The sequence below is a fragment of the Manis pentadactyla genome, chromosome 5 (genome assembly GCF_030020395.1).
Source record: "Manis pentadactyla isolate mManPen7 chromosome 5, mManPen7.hap1, whole genome shotgun sequence".
Classification (NCBI taxonomy): domain Eukaryota; kingdom Metazoa; phylum Chordata; class Mammalia; order Pholidota; family Manidae; genus Manis; species Manis pentadactyla.
Genome location: NC_080023.1, coordinates 40250594 through 40273303, shown reverse-complemented (window position 1 = coordinate 40273303; position 22710 = coordinate 40250594). Strand labels below are relative to the sequence as shown.

Below are 22710 nucleotides of genomic sequence, written 5' to 3'. Positions count from 1 at the left end.
TGCAGATTCCTGCCCTCCCCCATCCCCAGCCACAGAGGAAGTTCAACAGATAAAAACTAAAACGCTTGTCTCTTATACTAATGGTGCTTATAGAGATTGTTCACCCTCAAAAAGAAAGGTTTTTCATGATTTGTAGCTGAGGTGGAAAAAGGGTGGCTCAGGTAGTCTGCTCTCTGGAAGAGCTTTTCTTCTGCTGTTTTTGTGCAGTCAAAGCTTTCAAGTTGGGGAAAATATGTCACTCATTGTTATAAACAAAATTTAAGACTCTTTGTAACCTCAGTTTACCTCTCAGAAGCTTTTAGTCCATTGCAGGCAGAATGCTGAAATGTTCGCTTTCCAGAGTCACAGCTTGCTGGGGTCACAGTTTCTTCCAGCTCTGCGGAGGTGCGCTGTTTCACACACAGCTGATCCCACCGAGCCTTCCTCAGTTGTGCCTGCATCCACAGGTTGAGAATTTGGTATATTGGGAAGCTTGGATTTTTGTCCTCATTCTGGCCCTAAGTACCTAGTGATTTAGGGAATTGTGTATTATTTCTGTTTCCTCATTTATAAAATAACAGGAATGGAGGGTCCCTGAGACCCAGGTAAAAAAGAGGCCGTTTGTACCCTAGACAATTCATTTCCTTAGAAACAAGTGAAAGTTGTTCTCAAACATGAGTTCAAATCAAAACAGGGAAAACTGATAAAGTCATGGTGATGTGCTCAGTACATGGGGTTCCACAGGGGCTAGAAGGAAATTCACTGAGGGTTTGTAAAGGTAAATTTTAATGTAATGCAATGCTACCAAATATTTTTATAATTTTTTTCCTCTCTGCTTCTTCAATTTGCTGAGAGCTTGCAGATGTAGATTCAATGCAATGCTACTAAATATTTTTAGATGGCTTTCTTGTCCTCCTTCTTTTAAATTTGTAAATTTAGGGAAGATTTCATGATACTGGCTGTTTTGAGCTCCTATTTTGTTCATTGAAATTACTGAAAGATAAGACAGTTTCTCCTAACTTTTGTTCAGATAACAAATCATTTATACAGGACATGGTTTTGTAGAGAACCTTCTGAAAAACAGACTTCCATTTCAGGTAAAATGACAAAGCAAAATTAACCTAAGTACAGATTTCTTTTTTTAAACTTTGAAACTTTTTAACCTCTAAACCAGATGGGAATATTTTTGCCATTACATATATTTAGCTTCAGTAAACTACAAACTGAACTCCAACCAGCATAGTTAAACCCTATTATTTTATTGCAAATGAAAAATATACAGAAACATTCATTTAAAATTGGTAAACTTTCTAAAATGAAGTGTCTATAAACACTGAGAAAAAGAAAACTTCATGAACACAGTTTGTTTAAAATATTTGAGAACATTTCACATATATTCATATAAATTACTCTCCCACAATGTGAAGATTGCATTTAGTTCAGTTTTATTGGTTTTGTTAAGAAAAATACAGTATTATTGTTGGAATCATTTTGTATTGGCATTGAGATAGTGTAATGATGGCATTCACTGTCACTTGAATTATTTAAAATGAACTAACATGACACATGTTGGGAAAAGAAGAATGTATGAAAACTGACAACTAATGGCCCTTACCTATTTAGCAATAAGACTATAAAATTAACATGTTGATTCATAGAGAACTAAATTTTATTAAGTGCCTCATGTATCGGGCATGTATGATACAGGGTGCTTTCCACATACTTGATTTTGTACTCTTAAAACAAAGGTGTCAATTTAATTTCATGCCGCTGAATCGAAAGGGTTTTATGAACATTCTGCAATCTGAACTAAAAATAAAATCACTAAACATTACCTAAGAATAAAATTCTAAGTTAAAAAATAAAATGCAACTATGTTTACAGAATTAGGAAAATCTTTCCATTTGGCTGTGTGAGGACAGCCAGCTTTGTAATCCTTAATGACACATGTGCAGATATTCAAATAATAAATCTTACTTAAGGTACCCATGTGAGATAAATAAAGTATATATATTAAAATATATACATATACATATATCTTACTACCAGGTAAGACCAACAGAGTTAGTCTGCATAAAAGGATCCAGCATTTTATTCTTCCTTAGACAAGTATCTTCCCATTTGGGAAAAAATATTCTTAGTTTTAGATTTGCGATAATATTTGGTTTTTCAATGTATATGCCTATCAGAGATTTTCAGAGTTTCTCAAATATTTCATTGTTTTTCAACATATTTCAACTTTGTTAAACCTTTCTCAGCCTTTCTTCTGGGCATATGTGTCAACACCAGTTCATTCTCCAGGGTACACACAGTTTCTTGTGTGTCAAGAGCTTTCAACCTGAGCATAATACATGAAGGGCAAAGCTTTGTAACAGATGACGTTTAAGAAATACCTGATACTAAAATTCAGCAGAGTGGAGAACCACCACAGCTTGCGGCTGGATGCCAATACTTTCCTCCCCAAGATGGTGTCCTAGCAAAACCAACAGACTTTACAGCAGAAAAAAGAAAAACTTTAAGAGAATTTCTACAATTTTCAAACACTATCTTTTCAGAAAAGACTTTTCCTACAAACTTGTGTTCATAGCTTATATAGCTGATATACAATTAAAATGAAATAGCAGTCAACAGTGTAAACATGTATTTGACCTGAGGTATCAACCCATGTGTCTTCCATGGATTATCAATTTTCAAAACTTTAGAAGGCACTGAATTTCACTTAATAGCACACTATGCTGAAAAGAGTAGAACGACACTTTAGGACCTGCAGTCATCTCAGGTCATCACTGTGAACATCAGTCATAGTTCAACAGAACAGGGGAAATGATCAAGTCAGAATTTAATAGAATTCTGAATAATAAAATTTACTATTATTACCCAGGATACACTTGAGCTAGATTACAAACAAAACTGTCTGTTGTTTGAAAATGCCAGTCAATGTGAGGGTTTTTTTTTAAACTTCACTACTTTTTGATTAGGTTTTTTTGTTGTGTTTTGAGAGAAGTAAATTTAGTCTAGAAATAAGTTAGCCAATTTCTTTTTCATTAGTTCAATGAGTGTTGAGAAATCTGTCCATAAACATTAAAGACCACCAAGCATATCATTCCTGCCATGCACTTGGAGTGAGACAAAAAATCTTATGTAAGTTTTAATATGCAAAAGGTATTTTCCTGGCATAGTCCCCAAAGTCTTAATGTTTTGTTTTCTAGGAAGGTAATTCCCCTTTCTATTCTCCCCAAACACTTATTGATAAAATACATGGAAAACATGATCAGGATGAAATACAACAGGAAAAGATAAATCTTCCACTTACTGTGGTAGGATGTGTATATTTTTTAAAAAGTTAGTAACTAATTATATCTTCTTAATAAGGGTGAAAGTACCAAATTTCAAGAGAAAAATTATAATTCATTGTAATTTTCTCTAAGACATTTCTAGGTGTTTCCAAACAGTCTGTGGAAAACCCACTCTTTGGGAATTAAACATTTGAGAAAAACTGAAGTGTATAATATAACCCTAAAATAATACAGCAATTACTTTATAAAAGTTTCTACATCAACAAGAAAAATGACCTTGGGATAATAATAAAAGGAACAAAATGAATGGAGTAAGGAACTTCAAAGCTGAATTCAGCTGGACTTCTCCAGAAACTTGATTTTGTTTTCTGTTGTTCAGGTCTGAGTTAAAAGACCCTGTGAACACGATTTGTGTTTCTTTTTGGTTTTGTGGAAAGAAGAAAAGTTGTATTTCATTTACCTGAAGTGTAAAGTATTTCTCTCCCTCCTCCATTCTCCCCTTTTTAATTGGTAACAAACTTCTTTGTTAGGTCAATAAATTACAATTCATAAGCTCTTCACGGCATGTGTGTCTTGTACATTCTGCCCATGAAGGAGATTTCCAAAGCAGGTCAGTTTTTTAATTCAACACTCTACCCTCTAGCTGCCTAGCTGAGAAAAAAGGAAGTTGTGGAAGGGAAGGGAAAGCATCAATGATCTTGCTTCTCAGTTTCATTAATGTGAAACTATGACTCATCAGAGAATGGTGACTGATACTCTGCTCATCAGCACATAGTTAAGTTCATCTATGAATTGCTGTGAGAACAAGAATAGCAGCCGAAGAAGCGAAGAGCCACATACACTGTGACCCAAAGAAAGACATTGTTCCAAGATTCATCTAACTCTTTGACTTCTTTTATGGGCAGGAAATATTTCAAGTTTGCAGAGATGAAAAACAGCAGAAGGCTTCTGGAGAAGGATCAAAATCTATTTTTTCAAATTTCAAGGCCAGAAATGAAGGCAATTTTGTTTCACCTCACATCTCAATGTTTAGTTAGAACTTCAAAAATGTCAGCTTTCCTAATAGTTCTTCCAAGAATCAGGTATTCCTTCTTCTCTCCAAGTGTCTCATGTTGGTTCAAGTTCAGGGTTTCTGGAGACCTTGATCATCAGCCCTGCTAAACAAGGTAATGTCATCATCGTATCCTGGGGTTGAACAGTCTATGTTCTCTAGCAAGACGTATTTGTCTTCACTGCCGTTGAGAGAGAAGACTTCTTTCCGAGTAGTGGATGTCAGCTCACTCCAGGTTATGTCAATGTTTTTGAAAGCATGTAGAAGGAAGATGCCATTGATAATGGTGAAGAACCCACTCAGGGTCCCGATGATATCTCCAGCCTTCATGCCATACCACTCTTGGAATAAGATGGTGGAGCAAGTCACTACCATGGATGTGAAGAACACATAATAAATGGGAGTCACAAGAGATGTATTAAAGGTGTCCAGGGCCTTGTTGAGATAGTTGATCTGTGTTGTCACGGAAAGCACAAGTACAGCCAGCAGAACGAAGACCAGAGGATGCTTATAGACTGGTTTCCATTCCAACAGTTCCTTAATGGCAATTCCCAGGCCCTTGACAGAAGAAACTGAAAATGCTCCAATCAATGAACAGATTGAAATGTAGACCAATATATTGGTCTGCCCTTTCTTGGGAGCCACGATCAAAATCAGCACCAAGGAGACCACAGTTATGATCACAGCAAAAGAAATAAATCCTGATAGGAGGAAAAAAGAATTAGACCTCAGAAAATGCTAATAAGATCATGTGTTTGTGAATTCTTGTTAGTCAGGAGTCTAGGAGCATAGTTGTTTTAGAAAGAGAAGTGAGATTAAATTAAACAACAACCATAACATTTTACTGTATGGTTTGCCACATTTTAAAATGGGCTTTCACAACCATAGCTTTTGAATCTTACAGATAATACTATGAGGTAGGGCAGGTATTATCTGATTGACTTTTATTTTCAGAGGGAGAAGGTGGTCTAAGTTTGGGTTGGAGTATGTATTTTGCCTCTTGTATTCTCATCTCTTCCTTTCATTGGGTAAAGAGGAGGCACAGACACAAAAATAAGTTGTGTCTCCTGTTCAGAAGACTTGTAAAACTCAATCAAACCTTGCTGTAGCTCACAACCCACCGCTAGGCTTGTAGGGAAGCTGATAACAGTATTATTACAAATTCATTTGATGAGGAGAGAAAGTGGAGCAGAATTTGAGTGTTTCTTTCAGTTGAATCACCTGGGTCTCTTAATTTCATTTCCATTTCATGCAAAGAAGCGACTTCCTCTTCCTGTGGAGCATGGATAACCATCACAGTTGACCCCAATATACTTAATATGCAGCCTATTTTCCCATGAATGTTCAAGTGCTCATTTAAAAAATAGGAAGACAATATTGCACTGTTGGGAGAAGAAAAAAAAATCATTCTTTCTCAGTTATATTTTGATTCTAGAGCTGCTCAGAAATCACACTGTGGTACATGGCAGACTGTATCCCAATCAACTGATCTTAATGTGCTACATGACACTGAAAAACCTGATTAGTTTTAAAACTCAGAAATGATGCTTAATGAAATCTACTTAATTGCTTTTATATCTAAAGAGTTATGGTAGACATTCTATACCCCTGTTATCTTCTCATGACCTTCTTAGAGGTCCTATTTAATTCATTTTCGATTTCCCCATCCTCCCATGTAGAGTCAAACAAAATGGCAGATCTTTCACGTCTCACTGGCATGATATATTTAAAATATGTGTGCTCGTGAAAGCGCCAAAAAAGATATATGCCTAAAGAATTACTCTGCTCAGCCTTGATGTTTAGCTAGTGCACACAAATACAACCATATGGGTGTCAAAATACTGAAATACTTCCTTACCAGCTCCTACTGCCCTGATACTTTCACCTACCCAATGCTTCCATTACTCAGGTTGCTGTGGCCTCTGGAAGTTCCAGAGTGACACCACGGGGGCACCAGAATATGCCATTCAGCTGCTCCACCAGTAGGTCTGCTGGGGGGCTCCTGCACACCAGCCTCCTCTCCTGAGTACCTGGCAGTCTCGCCACCTCATTATCAGCTCCCATGTGCCTCCAGACTGGGGTCAATTACCATGTACTTTCCTAGAGTCGCCCTCGTGTGGCCACTTGTGAGAACTGCAACCTCAGCAAAACCACCGCCACTCCTAATAGCTATCATTTACTTCCTGAAGATGTGTTCTGGGGCTGTATGTGTATTGACTCATATAATCCTCGCAACGATCGTACAAAGAAGGTGAAAAGAAGTGGGTAGGCCTTCTAATAAGTTTTCAGCTAGAGGTTGATAATGCATGGAAATGAAAGGAAAAGAAAGACTAGGAAAACAGTTGCTTAGCTACAAAATACGAGTTTAGGGTTCTCTTTGAAGACATTCATTTGAGATCACAATAAATATCAACTCAGAAAAAATAGACCTACATTCTATGAACAGGAAAGTTACTCCTTTTTTGAGTACTAAAAGAAGCTAAGCGGTCTCCAAACAGAAGTATCCAGCAGACAATGCAAGACTTTTGGTAAAAGTTGAAATTTTACCCAAACACTACATTTTTCAAAGTCCTCTGGTAACTATAGTCATTAGCCACTATGATGACAGAAAGGCTTAAAAGGGCTGCTGCAATTAACTCAGGTGAGGGAGAAAAAACTGTGTTGAATCATCACAAATGTAACAATTTATGTTAGCGGGAAACTAGGGTCACTTTCATAGGTTTTTTTAAAATAATAGTAAGACAATTTATTTCCTATTTCTTTTTATTGTGTAGTCTTCTCAGATTATTTTTGTGACTATTTCATTTTTAGATATGCTTAGCAATATATTTCTTACTTAAGTTCATCATGTTTTTGAGCTCCCTACAGAAGCCAGGCCCCGCGTTGCTCACGTACCTTACGAGAACACTCAGAGCGCCCAGTGGGGTGACCAAGGTGGCCGGTGCAAAAGCATAAGCTGCAAAATTTACAGCCTCTCCTGTTCCCACTGGAAAGCAAGCAGCAGTATTAATATAAAAGATGGACTTACTTGTCAGAGGAGAAAAACAAACAACACATGCAAAAGCAGGAGACTTTTATCCCAAAGATATTGACAGATCTAGTTAAAAGATATAATTTAACATTTTTTATGGAGGGTGGGGGATGACTGGTATTAAAAGCTGCAGATAAACTGTAATTACTTGGTGATATGCTCTCAAATCACAAAGAGTGGTGACAGATGCATGCACATTTTAAATGACTTCCCATAGAGATTTTAGTTACTTCAGTACCCGAAAGTTATTTGGTCACTCTGATGAAATCTAGTAGAGGTAGTTTGGGAGTGAGAAAATATTATCCCATTTGCTTAAGAATACCTTCTGTTATGCAAATTAACAAGGACAACAACTTGGGAAATTAGAATGCGCTGTGGAGATCTACTGTCTGGGCAGGAGGTAACCAAGAAATGCCTACGCAGGCCCAAGCAGCCAGGCATCTCGGAATCGCAGATGATTTACAAGCATATAACAGTATCTCAGTAGCTCAAGGAGATCCAAGCAACTGTTTTAAAGTCACAAGGATGTGCTCCCGCAGTTTTTTCTTATCTGAGGAACTGCAGACTTCCATGAAATACTGTGATGCACATCACTTCTAGTGTGAGGGAAAATCCCTCTAAGAGCTGGACTCTCATCTTGGGGCCAAATTATTCCTATGGGTCATAACTGAACACTTGCCCACAGAACACAGTATTTTTTGTAAGCAAACTGCCAAGAAAACACTAGTGAGAGCTTCTGGAACAGGTAAGAGAGAAGAGCATACTTGTTTTTCCCTCTGGCTGTTGGGCTGTCCCCAGCCCCCACCCCCACCAAGTGTCCAGGAGTACTCAGCTTTAGGAAAATATCATAAAACAGATCGAAACTTACAAAACTGAGCAAATTAGGAGACTGCTCTCATAAGAAGAGTCCTGGCAGCTTGCTTAGGCCATCAAGCTTCCTTGAATACTTTTTATTACTTAAATTTTTATCTTTATAGATAGTTTTCCAGGAAAATATTAATTTCATGACTAAAATACTGCATGTTTGTCACTATATAAAATTTATAAAGTTGAAGACTTATGCTTTCCTCCTTCAATGCTGGCATAAATTTTGAACACGATGAGAACAAAACTGTAAACGTGCCATATAATAGTCTTCTTATGTGATCATGCTGTTGTGAGCATAGAAGGTGGAGGGACACAAGAGAGAGAGAGAAAAGGAGAGAGAATCATCCAAATATCTATCTAGAATCTTCCTGGTACAGTCCTTGTCAACTCTTACTCAAATGAAGTGTGAAAACACCTTAAAAACTGAAAGCACTATACACATTTTAATTATTTTTATTCATCATCCTTTTAGATTCTAACATCTATTAAAGAAACTTACCCAATTCTTTCTTAAAACAGAATCACACAGATGCTGAAATGTGTCACTTGGTATGGGAAAATAAATGGAAGTTTTAAGGCTTCTGGCTGCTAAGGGAGATGACTAGCAAGTGAAATGACGTTTATGAGATTTTTTCTTTGGAAGTTTTAGGTTTGGGATTTAAATGAGTTCAGGGGATTTATGGGAAGATAGAAATCTGCAAAAGTGCTGAGGGAGATAACACTGTCTTCTATTTGGACATCACACTAGCATTTAGAAAGTGCTTTCATATTTTGCAATCTCATTGAATTCTCAGGGCTAGTCAGCAAGGAAGGAAGGACGGACAAACTTCATCTTCCCCTGTTCAGAGTGGACTTTAATTTACCCATGCTTTGGTTCTGGCCAGGAAAATATACCCATTTCTTAGAGAACATACAGCTTTAATAGTCACAGATTCCAATTAGGACCTGGGAAAATGTGGGAGGGAAGCCTTACCCTCAGTTGTTATGGGAAATAAAATACAAGAGAAGGAGAAGTTTGTAATAAAATATATTTCAAATGTTAACTTTCTCCCCTGCATTCCAAAAAAGTGTTGAGAACATGGGGGTGAAGGGAGGGAAGAGTAAAAATTAATTCTAAATAAATGACTTATTGGCTATATAATACCATATATTACACCCATACAAAAATTTCTAGACTAAAATGTTATCCTTACCAAGGACATAAATGAATCAACTTTGAACAATTCCATGGACTTTGTTATTTTACAAGCAAACACTATTCTTAGCATTAAGGACTTACTTGAGAGTAATCCTGCCCACCAGAGCCATTCCTTGAGGTAAGAGTGTCCACCTTGTCCTAGGAAAATAATAAAAAATTAAAATGAAGTTCAACATTGAAGGAAGAAGGTCTGAAGAACTGACTTCTAGGAAAGGTAATGGAATATAGTTAGAAAAGGCAGGGCTTAAGGCCAGATCAGTATGGCTTGTCCTGTAGCTTAGTTACTTGGTCATTTCAAAAGATCTCCTAACGTCTTCTATTACGTCACCTTTGATTTCTACAGAAAGTAAATTTTTTCCTTTGCAAGAAAATTTTATTTAACCATTAGGTTTACTGTATTTATGCCAGTTAGAGGTGTGGACATAAAATATTGTAAGCCCTAAATACTTGGTTTCACCCAAAAAAGAAAACCACAAAATGTAAATCACATTGATACCTAACAAAAATGGTTCACGTAAGAGCTTTTGAGATTTTAGATAGTCCATCAGAGTAACCAGCATTAGCCATCTGGCCTATACTTATTCTCTAACTTGGCACCATGAAACTGAGTTTCCTTCTTGTCTACTGAAAAGGATAAAAAGCTTTCCAAAAATAATCGAAGAGTTATCTTCTCACTACTATAATGCATGACCTTAAACCATTGTTATGTTTGCTATAGAAAATGGAATTTTCTTACCAATTTTAACAAACCCAACTTGTGAAGTTGACCTATCTGATTTTGTTGTAATTAAACTAAACAGGATATATTAACTGTGAAGACTATCTTGCGAGGTAGTTAACTATGTTTACTTAGGATTTTCTCCTTACAAAGTTTGCAAATGACTAAAGTGGAATCATATTACAATATGATTTCATAATCTGTCTTTTAAAAAACATAATATCATAATAATTCATCATGTCCTTAAATAATTAATGGTCAAATATTATTCCCAAATCTGGCATATCATTATTTTTTTAACCTGTTATGTCTCTCTCACTCTTTCTCTCTCTCTCTGTCTCTCTCTCTCTCTCTCTCTCTCTCTGTCTCTCTCTCTCTCTCTCTCTCACACACACACACACACACACACACAGTTTTTAGTCTTGTTCTTGCTATATAAAGTCCTTAAATAATATCCTGGTATGTAAATTTAAGTGGCATCTTTGTTCACTTGTTAAGATAAACTTTGAAAAGTGGAATTATTAGGTTTTAAGACAATAAATAACAATTTTAAGTTTTCCCAATTTCTCTTAGGAAAGTTTGAATCCATTTATACTCCTTCCAGCAAAGTTTGGGAGGGCTATTTATCTCCCAAAGTCCCTTGTAAATATACAGCCTTATCTTTTAGAGAAAAAACAAAACCTTTTTAAAATGGTAGGCAACCTTGGAGCTCATTGTTATATAGTTGGTATCTCTTTGGGTACTAGTGAAATAACATTTACTTATACATGTTTATTGGCCACTTGCATTTCTGATTTTGTGAGCTTCTTGTTTACATGCTTTCCCTATTTTCTATTAGGGTATGAATGTTTTCCTTATTGACTATAGTTACTCTTTATATAATGCTGATCTTAAGTACCCTTTGTCTGACATATATTTTGAAAGTTTACCCCCAATACATCATTTGCTTTTTATCAGTTAAGGTATTTCCCTATGGTAATTTTTATCAATCCAGATAATCTTTTCCTTTAAATAGAATACAGTCTTACTTTCCTTTCTACTTAGAAAGACCTTCTTGTAAAGGTTTTTAAAAAGTTATTTCACTTTAAATTTAACTCTATATTATGTAATTTATTTTGCTGAATGGCATAAAGTAGAACTCTAAACTCTAACATTTTTATCCTCCAATTTTTGCCAATTATCTCAATACTTTTGACTGAATAGTTCATCTTTTCTCCAGTGGATTGAAATGCCACTTTTAAAAATCATATATTAAATTGTAATACATACATGGGTCCCCTTATAAGTTTTCGATTATCTTATTTTGTCTAGCTTTCCTAATACCAGTACCAAACTATTTTAACAAACATAAACATTATAGTATGTTTTATTTTTTGAAGGTGTAAATCTCTTAATAATACTTTTATAAACATGTTTGTGCAATTTATAGTCTTTTACTTTCCCATATGAACTTTAGGATAGTATGTACTACCTTTTTCATGATATTATTCTTGATAAGAATGAATAGAAAATTCATGGTTAATGAAGGATAGTCAAGAGGAGCTACTCAGCATGTGAAATGTCACTATGAATAGCAACCTACAATTAGCACACATAACGTGGTGGGGTCACGGGGAAGGCAATATAACACAGAAAAGACAAGTAATGATTCTATAGCATCTTACTACGCTGATGGACAGTGACTGTAATGGGGTATGTGGTGGGGACTTGATAATGCGGGGAATCTAGTAACCACAATGTTGCTCATGTGATTTTATATTAATGATACCAAAATAAATAAATAAATCGATTAAAAAAAAATAGCAACCTAACTCCTCCGCTATTCATTTATTCATTTAACAAATATTTATTGGGTGCCAAACACTATGTTAGAGAAGTTTCCTGCTCTTGTGAATCTACTATCAATAAATAAGTAAACCTCTTAACAAGTAAATAAACAATAAATACATGATGACAAATTATACTAGGTACAATGAAGGAAACCCTTAGTGCAATGATAGAGAATGACAGGGGGTGGTAGAGAGGGAAACCTCCCAAGAAAGGAGGATCAGGGAAGGCTTTCCCAGGCTGATGATATTTAAGTGGAGCCTGCAGAATGAGTTGGCCAAACGCAGGGCAGGTAGAAGAGAGTTCTAGGCGAAGGGAAAGACCTTGAGGTGGGAAAGATCGTGGTATATTCCAAGAGAAAATTAGGTGACAGGGAAGGTAGCAGAAGAGGACGCTGGAGCGAGGTAGCCAGGGCCATTTTATGCAAGAGGTAGGAAGAAAACTGTTTGGATTTTATTCTGAGGGCAAAGAGAAGCCACTGATGTGTTTTGAGCAGGGGAGTAGCATGATCTGACTTTGAACACTGAAGCTGCAGACTCCGCTATGAAAGTAGAGCACATGACACTCTAAACCTCTTGAAGCAAGAATTTTAGTCTCATCAGAAAGGAGACGCAGCCAGCTTAATCCTGGAAAATGCAGAGAGGAAAACTGCTAAGAACAGAGATAAGGGCTAAAATAGACACAGTAAAATATTATCACTGCTGCACTATGGTCTTAAAATAGGATTATGTGCAGTTAGAAACTTGACTTCATTAGTTGCATCTGTTTCTTACCAGCTCTAGTAAGGCCCTTGTTGGCCAGTTGCAAGAGGCCCTTCTTTTTCAATATGAAGCTGGAGCCAATAAATATACTGGAACTTACTGCCAGTACCAGGCCTACATAAAGACTGTATTTGTTTTCTACATTTGCAGAAGTGCTCAGATTGGTTATGCTGGAATTCAGGTCCCGGAGGAGGACGGGAGAAGCCAGCAGCTGTGACACATTTATGATCTCACACCAAGCCTGGGAGGAGTTTGGACAGACCAGAGACAGCACGTAGCCTGGAAAAGAAAAAGGGAAGGAAATGTCAATAAACAAAAGGGAGATGCACTAATGTTCACTCCATTTGTTCAAGAAAGAGAAATGTGAGTGGATGGTACTGAAACAGTTTTATACTGCTGCATGGACTGACGTCCCCAGCGGGCGGCCCGTGGGCCTGTGGGCATGTTCAGTTTGGCTCCCACAGGTCCTTACAGAATTTCTTAATTCCTGAGAAAACATATGACTTGACTTTCCAGTGACTTGCATGGCTGCTTTAGTGTCATTACTATGTAGTTAACATAACCATTCCAAAACTTTGTCTCCGAAAACAGTGTGGGTGGACCTCATTCCAGTGAAACAATATTCTTTCTAAGCTGTTGACACAGCAAAATGTTTCCGACATTTTAGGGGGTGTGGGGGCAGAGGGTGATAAGGAGAGCAAATAATCTTTGTTGCATTTTGTAAGTTCTCATTGTAAGCAGTGGGCATTAATACTATAAGTTTTATGGCAGGAAAAATAATAAAAATCTTGTCTAGTTATGACCTTAGAACTGAAATTGTTTTACGTTTTGGGTGAATGTTGCAGAGGGAGCCTACAACAGATGGGCCTGAAGGAGGGGAGAAAGGAGGGACTGGTGGCTTGGTGGGTGTGGGTGGCCTAGCGCAGAGGGGGAGCTGGGGGAAGTAGGGTTTGTGGGCAGGGACTTTGAGTGTCTCGAGGGAATCAGAGGTCTCTCAAAACCAGAGGCGACTTCTTAAGATTCTAGTAAGCAAAGTAATTATCCAGGGAGTTTAACCTAGACTTTATTTAACGTAGAAAAATGTATTTAATTCATTATTTTTCACTTTAATAGACACTGCCAAAAGCCCTCTAAAGTACCAACCCTGACAGCAGGGAGCATGTATTACCTCTTTGATGTTATTATTTATTTTTCTAAGTACTGAGTAATTAATAGTTAAGAAATATGTGTTCATTATAAAGAAAAACAATGTGATATAAAGAGCTATCAACCTCCCAATTTAAGAAATAAAACATTACCCTTCAGAGGTAGCAACTATCCTGATTTTTCTGACTGACATTCCTTTGCTTAAAAAAAAATGATTTCCCCTATATGACTATATCTTTAAATAGGAAATTACTTATTTTTTGTCTTTTAAAATGGAGTCATACAGTATGTATTCTTTGGTGACGTGCTTGTTTTTGAGATTTATCAGTGTTGATGCATGTGGCATAGGGATTGTTTTCTTCTCACAGTTACATAGAATTCCACTGTTTGACTATTTTACAATTATTTTTTCTATTTTACAGTTGGTGGACATTTGGGTAATTTCAGTGTTTTTGTACTTACAAACAGTACTACTAATGTCCTTAATTATGTTGAACCATATGTATTTAATGATATTTGACCCTACCAAAATAGCAGTTTCATAGGGTTGAAATGTGTATTTTCTACATACAGGTGTGAAAGTTTACTCATACACAAACAACTTACAATTTAAAAACAGATTTAAAAATTAAAAAATAAAAATTTGAATTTTCTATAGGACTATATGCCTTTCCTTACCTTCAGTTCTGTTACAAACGCTATCATCCTGGGCAAGCTGAGTTACCACTTGACTTCAGTTTGGTTATCTCTAAAATGAGGGAGTTTCAGTGATTTTAAGATCCCTTCTATAATTCTGTGTTTGAGAGCATGAGCGACTTTTGTTCCCAGAGTAATTTACTTAAAATCCTTGTGGCTCATAAATGTTGCTGATAGACTGGCTCTAAATTCAGAGGCACTTGCAGTTGATAGATGTTTTCAAGAAACTGATGCCAAGATATTAAGGGATTTGCCAAAGTAACCTGGTTCCCAGGCCAGTATGCTCTCTATTTCAGAAAAGAAAAATATAAATGACAAATAAAGTCACCTGAAAGTTAATATTAATGTTTACACAAAGATGAAATGCTTTCAACAATTTTTTTCAAGTATAATTTGCCTATAGAAAATAATAAATTGTCCAGTTTATTACATGGAGTAGGATTTCCGATTTCTAAAAAGTCAGTGATTGCATACAACATTTAAAATCACTGCAAGATATTTCCAGTTTGAGAAAAGCATCGTCTTACCATTTATTTTATGGGTTAGTTTGGATTATTATTCAGCAAATATTTGCGCCCTTACCCCTCTGATGTGAGTGGAGTATTCTTCCCCAGGTGGGCCGGAAGTGAGTTGGTAGCTAATAAGACATCAGTGCTGGTGATATGCTTCAAACACACTTACTCACTTATGTGGTTTCAAATGCACCTATGTGGTTGGGTTTACTCTCTGCATCTCTGTATTTATTAGGAATAGAGCTTTCCTGAGGAGCCACTGCCCCTTCAGTCTGAGTCCCAGAATAAAAACACATGGAGCAGACCCGAGCTCATCCCTCATGAAGAAGCCACACCCAGATGGACATGTAGCCTGATGCAGAGACACCCAGGTAAACCCAGTCTAAATAAGTCAACTGTCAGCTGACCTACAGACACATAAGCAAGAATATATGATTGTTTGAGTCACTGAGTTTTGGGCTGTGTATTATTTAGCAGTAGCTGACTGTACACCTGCCTATTCCTATTAGCATAGGACTGAATGAGTGAAGTCTCTTTATGTTCCCTATAATTTATTTTCCAAATATCAGCTAATGTGAATCATATTATGTCACTCCCCTGCACCCTGACTCTCTAACTTTTCATTGCAATTATAACAAAATCTAAATTTCTGATCCTGGACTTTTAAAAAACTTTATATGCTCTGAAGTTTGCTCACTTCTGACATTATATTGCATTACTCTGTCTCTCATTCGCTGAAACAGCACTAGTCATCTTTTCACTCATTGATTTAACAAATATTTATTATCTACAATATGTCAAGCATTTTCTAGAAGCTGGGGATACAACAGTGAGTAAAATAAAATTTGTGTTCTCTTACATTCCTTCTAATGGGTGGAAATAAATAAACTAATAACTACATAATATGTTGAGTGCCATGGTTAGCAGTAATAGCAGCATAAAGGAATTAAAAAGAATAGAATTAATGACATTTTTCACAGAACTAGAACAAATAATCCTAAAATTCATATGGAATCACAACCAAGAATACCCAAGGCAATCCTGAAAAAGAACAAAGCTGGGGCTATTATGCATCCTGACTTCGAGGTATTCTACAAAGCTACAATAATCAAAACAATATGGTACTGGCACAAGAACAGACTCATAGATCAATGGAACAGATTAGAGCCCAGAAATAAACCCATGCTTATCTGGTCAATTAATATATGACAAAGGAGTCAAGAATATACAATGCGTACAAGACAGTCTCTTCAATTTTAGTATTGAGAAAAACTATACAGCCACAGGCAAGAGAATGCAACTGGATCACTGTCTTATACCATATTCAAAAACTCAAAATGAATTAGAAACCTAAATATAAGACCTGAAATCATAAAACTCCTAGATGAAAACATAAGCAGTAAACTCTTGAACATCAGCATTAGTAATTTTTTTCTGGATATATCTCCCCAGGCACACGAACAAAAGCAAAAATAAATAAGTGGGACTACATCCAACTGAAAAACTCCTGCACAGCAAAGGAAACCATCAACAAAATGAAACAACAACCTGCTATGTGGGAGAATATATTTGCAAATGATATTCAGTAAGGGGCTAATAAACACAGAAACAGACTGGTGGTTGCCATGGGGTGAGGGGTGGGGAATGGGTGAAAAGGTGAAGGGTTAAAGAGGTACAACATGCAATTATAAAATAAATTAATCATAGGGAATAGGGAATATAGTCAATAATATTGTAATATCTTTGTATGTTGACAGATGGTAACTATACTTATGGTGGTGAAGATTCATAATGTATATAGTTGTCAAATCACTATACTGTACCCTGAAACCAATATAATATTGCACATTTAAAAAGTGACATGGTTAAAAAATAAAAATAAAAAAACAGAATTAAATGGAAAATCTCTCTGCTAAGTAAAAACAAAAACCCCAGAATGGGAACATGTTTGAGGGGTGGAAGGAACTGTCATCAAACCAGGCTGGCTGGAGTGAGAAGGGTGATGGTATGAGATGAGGTCAAGGGGTAGCAGGGGTCAAGATCAGGTGACATAAGTCTTCAGATAGGTAGGTCCAATCTTGTAATTTTTCCTTTCACAATTCTACAATGGCTTCCCTTCTCATTCAGGAAACCCTGCCTTCTCTCCCCCAAATCCTATCACAATCTCTATGATCTAGAGAATCCTACCTCTAGTTATCTCTCTAAACACATTCCCTACTATTTCTTTCATTTCACAGGCTAAAGTCCTTCTCACCTTAAAGCTTTGTTACTTAGTCTGAGCAGTAGCTGGAATAGCTAACTAGCCTCCTCACCAACTCTCACTTTAAATGTCACTTCTTAGAAAGGCCTTCCCTGCCTTTCTATCTAAAGGAAGTCAGTTGCTTTCCACCACATCACCCTACTTAACATAGGCAGTGAAACACACATCTTCTTATAGCTCAATTATGGCTTCATAACAACACTGCATATCCATTATCTATAATATATCTATTATATCATTTATTCACTCAATAAAATAGTTGTTTAACACCTACCATGCAAGACACAATGTTTGGTATTCACTTACTCAACATTTCCTATGGAGCTCTGTGTGCCCCACCCTGTTCTAACAGGTGAACGGTCTCTGTTCTCATGGACGTGACAATCTGAGTGAGAAAACTAACAGGAGTAAGGGGAGCAGGAGAGGAATGAGAAATAATTTAGAGAAAATTTGGCACAGAGAAAGAATGAGAAATAATTTTGAGCAAGCTTGGAAATCAGGTCATAGTGGATATAGCTACATATAGACTTTGATAGGGCTGAGTAAGGAGCTCATTATTTCCAGTAACCAAAATAAAATTGAGAAGACAGTATTGACTTACTAAAAAAGTCAAACAAGATCTTACCACTTCAGTGGATTTGGAGGCCAAGTACTCCAGGAGGATGGCTGACCACCAGGCTTCCTACATAAATTCCTGCTGTTTTCATACTTTACAATCTATACAGTACTACCGGTACTAAATGGTTAAAGATAAAGGCCTCTGGAAATTAAAAAATGGTTTAAAGAATGAAGATGCAGGAAAGGAACCAAAGGAAGAATACTGAAAGAAGCATGTATTTGTAGAAAGGTTTTTAAAAACAATAATCTGAAGTTCATACTAAATATTAGACTAAATAATTAACAGCACATTGTTTTCTGAACAACCTGAAATGGAGAATTTTAACTACCTTTAAATACTTTGGAATTCCAGTATTTAAGAAACCCACTGAAGCCTGGAAAAACAACTTTAAAAAATCTGGAGGAAATCTTTTTTAGTGTAACAGAGAAGCAGCTATATTTTACAAAGAAAATACATTTTTTTTCTGATGATAAAAGCTGTGTTCATTTGGTAGAATTTTGAGAACTGTTTATGATAAGGATATTTTTTAAGAGTAAAATCTCAGAGTCATTAAAATGTATACCACTGCATCCAAGAGGTCAGAGAAAGGGGATGGGCACCCACAGAAAAAAACAAAGGCCCAGATAAATTTGTGCTTGGCTTGATCACTAATTATGAAACTTTATTCAATTCTCTGGGCCTGTTTCAGTATTTGTAAAAAGGAAATAACTACCTAATAAAACTCACAGGATGTAATTATGAGCAAAGGAAATGGCTTCCTTTTTTATGTGAACCTGTTTTAAAAATTTACTATTATATACATGAAAATGGGATATGCTCTAATCAGTTCATGAGAGATATAGCCAGTTCTCAGAGTGTAGTTCCTTAAATGTCCTCTTCTCAAAACATGAAGAAAGGTTGCATCAGCTCTAAGCACAGCCTGTGTCATTGTTCACTCTGCTAGTTGGCTGGGCCCTGGAGAGGTGGTTCAGTCAGTCCAAGAAAAGTTTGAAAACCATTGAATCCCACTCACCTCCAGTTGACTATCCCTACTGCACAACTAGGTCAGAACTCTCAAGAAGATGCACTGAAGTGTGCATGGTTGGCCTCTTCACTGCCCAGTCTTTCTGTCCTTTGGCTCTTTCATAACCTTTACAGTTCCCTGGCCCATTATTGTCATGCGATTGGTGCTCTACAGGTGATGGGTGTATTTCTTACATTCTATCTTTATGGTGTCATATTTTCATGTTATTAAAGCTCTATTATTAGCCATTGAACTCAAATTGAGAGCTGTAGGATATGTGACATAATATCAAAAACCTAAATAAAAAACCTTTATGTGGATATCAATGTGTTTTTTGAGATAATTCTAGATTAGGAGGCCTTTAGAAGCATCTATGGTTTTAAAAGTCAAAACCAAAGTATGGGGTTAACTTTTTCTTCTTGGAAGTCCAATTGGAATGCTCTGTCCTCAGATCTCATGATGGACTCTGTCATTTGGGTCTCAGCTTGAATGTAACTTTAAGGGGCCTTCCCCAAGTATCCAATCTAAGCATCCCCAACCTTCTCACTACATTACCCATGACACCGACCATCCTAGTGATATCCTTTTTTATTCATTTGTTTCTTGCACATGATCTGCTTTATGAGAGTGTAGAATCAGACCGGCAAATCCCTCTAACTCCTAGCTCAGTGCCTGGCACATGGGCCTCTCGCCATTTGATTGAAAGAATAAATGGAATATTGAGCCTTTACTCCATGTCAGGCTCTAAAGTATGGGCTTTGTATGAAATCCTACCTGCATCTATTCCTCACAACTGTAAACTGCAGGAATTGCCCCCTATTTATAGATGAAGAAAGATTCAAGGAGGCTGTCACAGCCAAGAAGACTCTTCGATACTAAAGCCTGATCTCTTCCCACTACTGATAATGAGGATTCTGATGTCTCTCCAGTCTTTTCCACCAGTCTCCCACACTATTAATTACCACAACTAATCACAGGGATTAATCATTGAGCTTGAATTATTTCTTGTTGGCACTAAATGGGTGAGCAAAGCAGGAAAAAATCCTAAATTCAAACAGGTGCGTGAAATTCACACCTTCCTTACAGATCCGTGGGTAAACAAGGGTGGATGCGTTAGTAACACTCTGAGTTACTGGTTTAGGAATTACTTCGACAAAGGTCAGACAACTTGACCATCTAGGATATAATTCTAGATCCAGCTGCCTTAGTAACCGCTTCCAAAACCTCAGCTTTTGAATAGTTTGTGGATTGTACAGGCATTTTGTCTTTCTCTGTATCCTTTCTCTCTTTTGATTAATTCATAGCTCCTTTTTTTTTTTTTTTTAACTCTCCGCTTCAAAGAATAAACTGGAGCGGAAACCGGGTAAATTGCCCTCAACTTTGCCACGCCCCTCACCGCCCTTCTCCCTCTTTACGTCGCTAACGCGTAACTTAGAAATCGGCTTTCCCCAGCACCCTGTGAGAACTGTCTATGCAGCTGATGCTCACGCTCCCTGTCCGCCGACGCGCCCGTGGTGGTGGCGGTGGCACGCCGTCCCTACTTTAATCCCAGCTCACACGCGCCTTCTGTACCGAGACTGTAAAAAGCCTGCCAATGTTAGTAAGCACCCAGCAAAAGGGTCGCGCCCAGAGATTTTATAGGACTCGGGTGGGGCTGAAACCCCAGCCCATTAAGCAGCGAGAAACCTCAAAGGACTGCCCCCGGTTTCCCTTCTCCTTTTCTGTTGAGCCCTCGCCTTAAGCAGCCAAGAAGTGCCTGCACAGTGAGTCAGACGCAAGACTACCGAGGTTGGAGATTTTTTCATCTGGAAGAAAGAGGAGAGACGTGGGAAGCCCAGGAGGGTCCGGAGTTGACCTCCCAGTGTGACCCTCGCGTAGCAGGCGCGGGGCTCAGCACCTGACCCTGCCCTGTCCCCGGGCGCGCCCCTGCCCCTGGATGACTTCTACGCGGCCTCTGGAAGTGAGGCTGAGTCAGACGAGACTTGGAAGCCTGACCGCCGCACCCTGAATTTCCCGGTCACTACACTCTGCACGCTGTAATTTACATGGATCTGCCTTCCGGACCAGAGTGGGGGCCGCGTTTGTCTCATTCGACTCAGGCTTTCGCGCGGAGCCTGGTATATCGTAGGCGCCAATAAATGAGTGTTGGCTGGCTAGCTGAACGACTGAATGAATAAAGGCATGAAAGGGGCGTTAAGAGTCAGGGTATCCCTTTCTGGTCTCCGGGACAGCCCAACCCAGTCTCGTCGCCACTCGGATGCCAGGTCCTCCGGCTCGGAGCCGACACTCACCTTCTCGGCAGGGCTCTCCGGGCGGCAGCCTCACCTGCCCGTTCATGGCCCCTAGACGGGGCTTGGTGGCACCAGCGCCAGCTCCTCACCCACCTGGGCTTCGCCTCCTCCGCACTTACCCACTCTGCGGCCGCGCGGCCGAGTCTCGGACTGGTGTGCGCTGACCCCGCCCCTGGCAGCCTCAGCCAATAGGAGTGGCTGGGTGGGGCCTTCGCGCGAGCCGCCCCTCAGCGGTGGGAGGATGGGCTGTTTGTCTCCCAGCGCTGGCGGCTGCAGCCGCCGCTGGTGTCCCTAGGAAACGCTGCTGGATCCGAGCAGCGGAGAAGCACAGACGCGCCCCACAGGTTAAAGGCATCCCTTGGAGCGTGGAGGCCGCCAAGTCAACCCTTGGGGAGTTCAGTAAAGGCTGTGCTGAGGATTCCTTCTGATCGCGAAGCGAAGCGTCTCCTGTCCCTTATCTGAGGGCCCTGCTTTAGCGGCTTTGTATGGTGTTTGCCGCTGGAATTCTGCTCTGATTACCGTGCTAAAGTTTATTCTGGGGTCTTTAGAACAGACTTTGCCCCTCTGTGCTGTTAGCTTTGCCCGCGGTCCCTCCTTCCAGCTCCCTTCTTCCAACTCCCGCACCCTCCCCTCCTTCCAAATCTTACAGTCAATTGCAATAAACCCAACAGAAAGGCAAAGGTCAAACTGAAACGACAGGTTTCTACAAAAAAACATAGCCAACTTTTAAGATATTCTTGCTTTACCTTTAACATATGTAGGTACTTTATAGGTATTAACTCATTTCACAACATAGTCTATTAACTACTAGTTTATAGATGAGGGATTAGAGGCAAAGAGTGAGTTAAGCAATCTAACCAACTGGTCAGTGGAAGGTTTGGTAGTAGATCATTGTGCAACACGAAATGGGTGTAATTTCCTGCTAAAACCCTCACCACAGGAAAACGGGGGTCCTTGTACTCTGGGACTCGAGCACTGAAAAAAATACGTCTCCTCACCTTGCCTTTGCTCTAAGTAGTCATGAACAGTGCTATCAACTTTATTACCTAAGCGTTTCATAGCAAAGACCTCAGTCTGGCTTTTCTTGTTCTTAGGTTGATGAGAAAAGAGTTAAGAACAGTCAGTCAATATAACAATACAAGGCACATACATTCCGTGACTTGGTGGAGAAAGAAGATCATGGAGAGGAGGAAGAGATGGAAATTGGAAGGGAGAGAGAGATTTATGCCAAATTTGGATAACAAGCCTTAAAACTTAGATTTGTTTAAATATTTTGTTTGGACATCCGACTTGAAAATTTTGCCTGTATGAAAGATTGGTGGTGATAATAAGTGTGATCTCAAGTATATATGTAACTGACACCTATATAGCATTCATGTGGACAAGCACTATTCTAAACGTTTTATAAATATTTAAATTGATTTAAAGTCACTTTTTGCTCAGGTTAAATTTTGC

At 38.3% G+C, this 22710-nt stretch overlaps 2 protein-coding genes across 2 annotated transcripts in view; one reads left to right on the top strand and one right to left on the bottom strand.

Moving 5' to 3' along the window:
- Positions 1–22710, top strand: part of CNGA1 (cyclic nucleotide gated channel subunit alpha 1) — a 63725-nt gene that overhangs the window by 4303 nt on the left and 36712 nt on the right. Inside the window, exons 2-4 of the transcript XR_008997732.1 lie at positions 12879–13091; positions 15318–15453; positions 15826–16999. The gene's annotated coding sequence lies outside the window, so the exon portion shown is untranslated. Of the gene's footprint in view, positions 1–12878; positions 13092–15317; positions 15454–15825 lie in introns of the transcript that reaches the window.
- Positions 1218–21413, bottom strand: NIPAL1 (NIPA like domain containing 1). Its single transcript, XM_036892577.2, has 6 exons — positions 21256–21413; positions 12741–13007; positions 9504–9560; positions 7222–7312; positions 5548–5708; positions 1218–5027 (listed from the first exon to the last, which is right to left on the bottom strand). Exons 1-6 carry the CDS (start codon positions 21299–21301, stop codon positions 4399–4401), a joined length of 1251 nt encoding a protein of 416 aa, XP_036748472.1. The 5' UTR covers positions 21302–21413; the 3' UTR covers positions 1218–4398.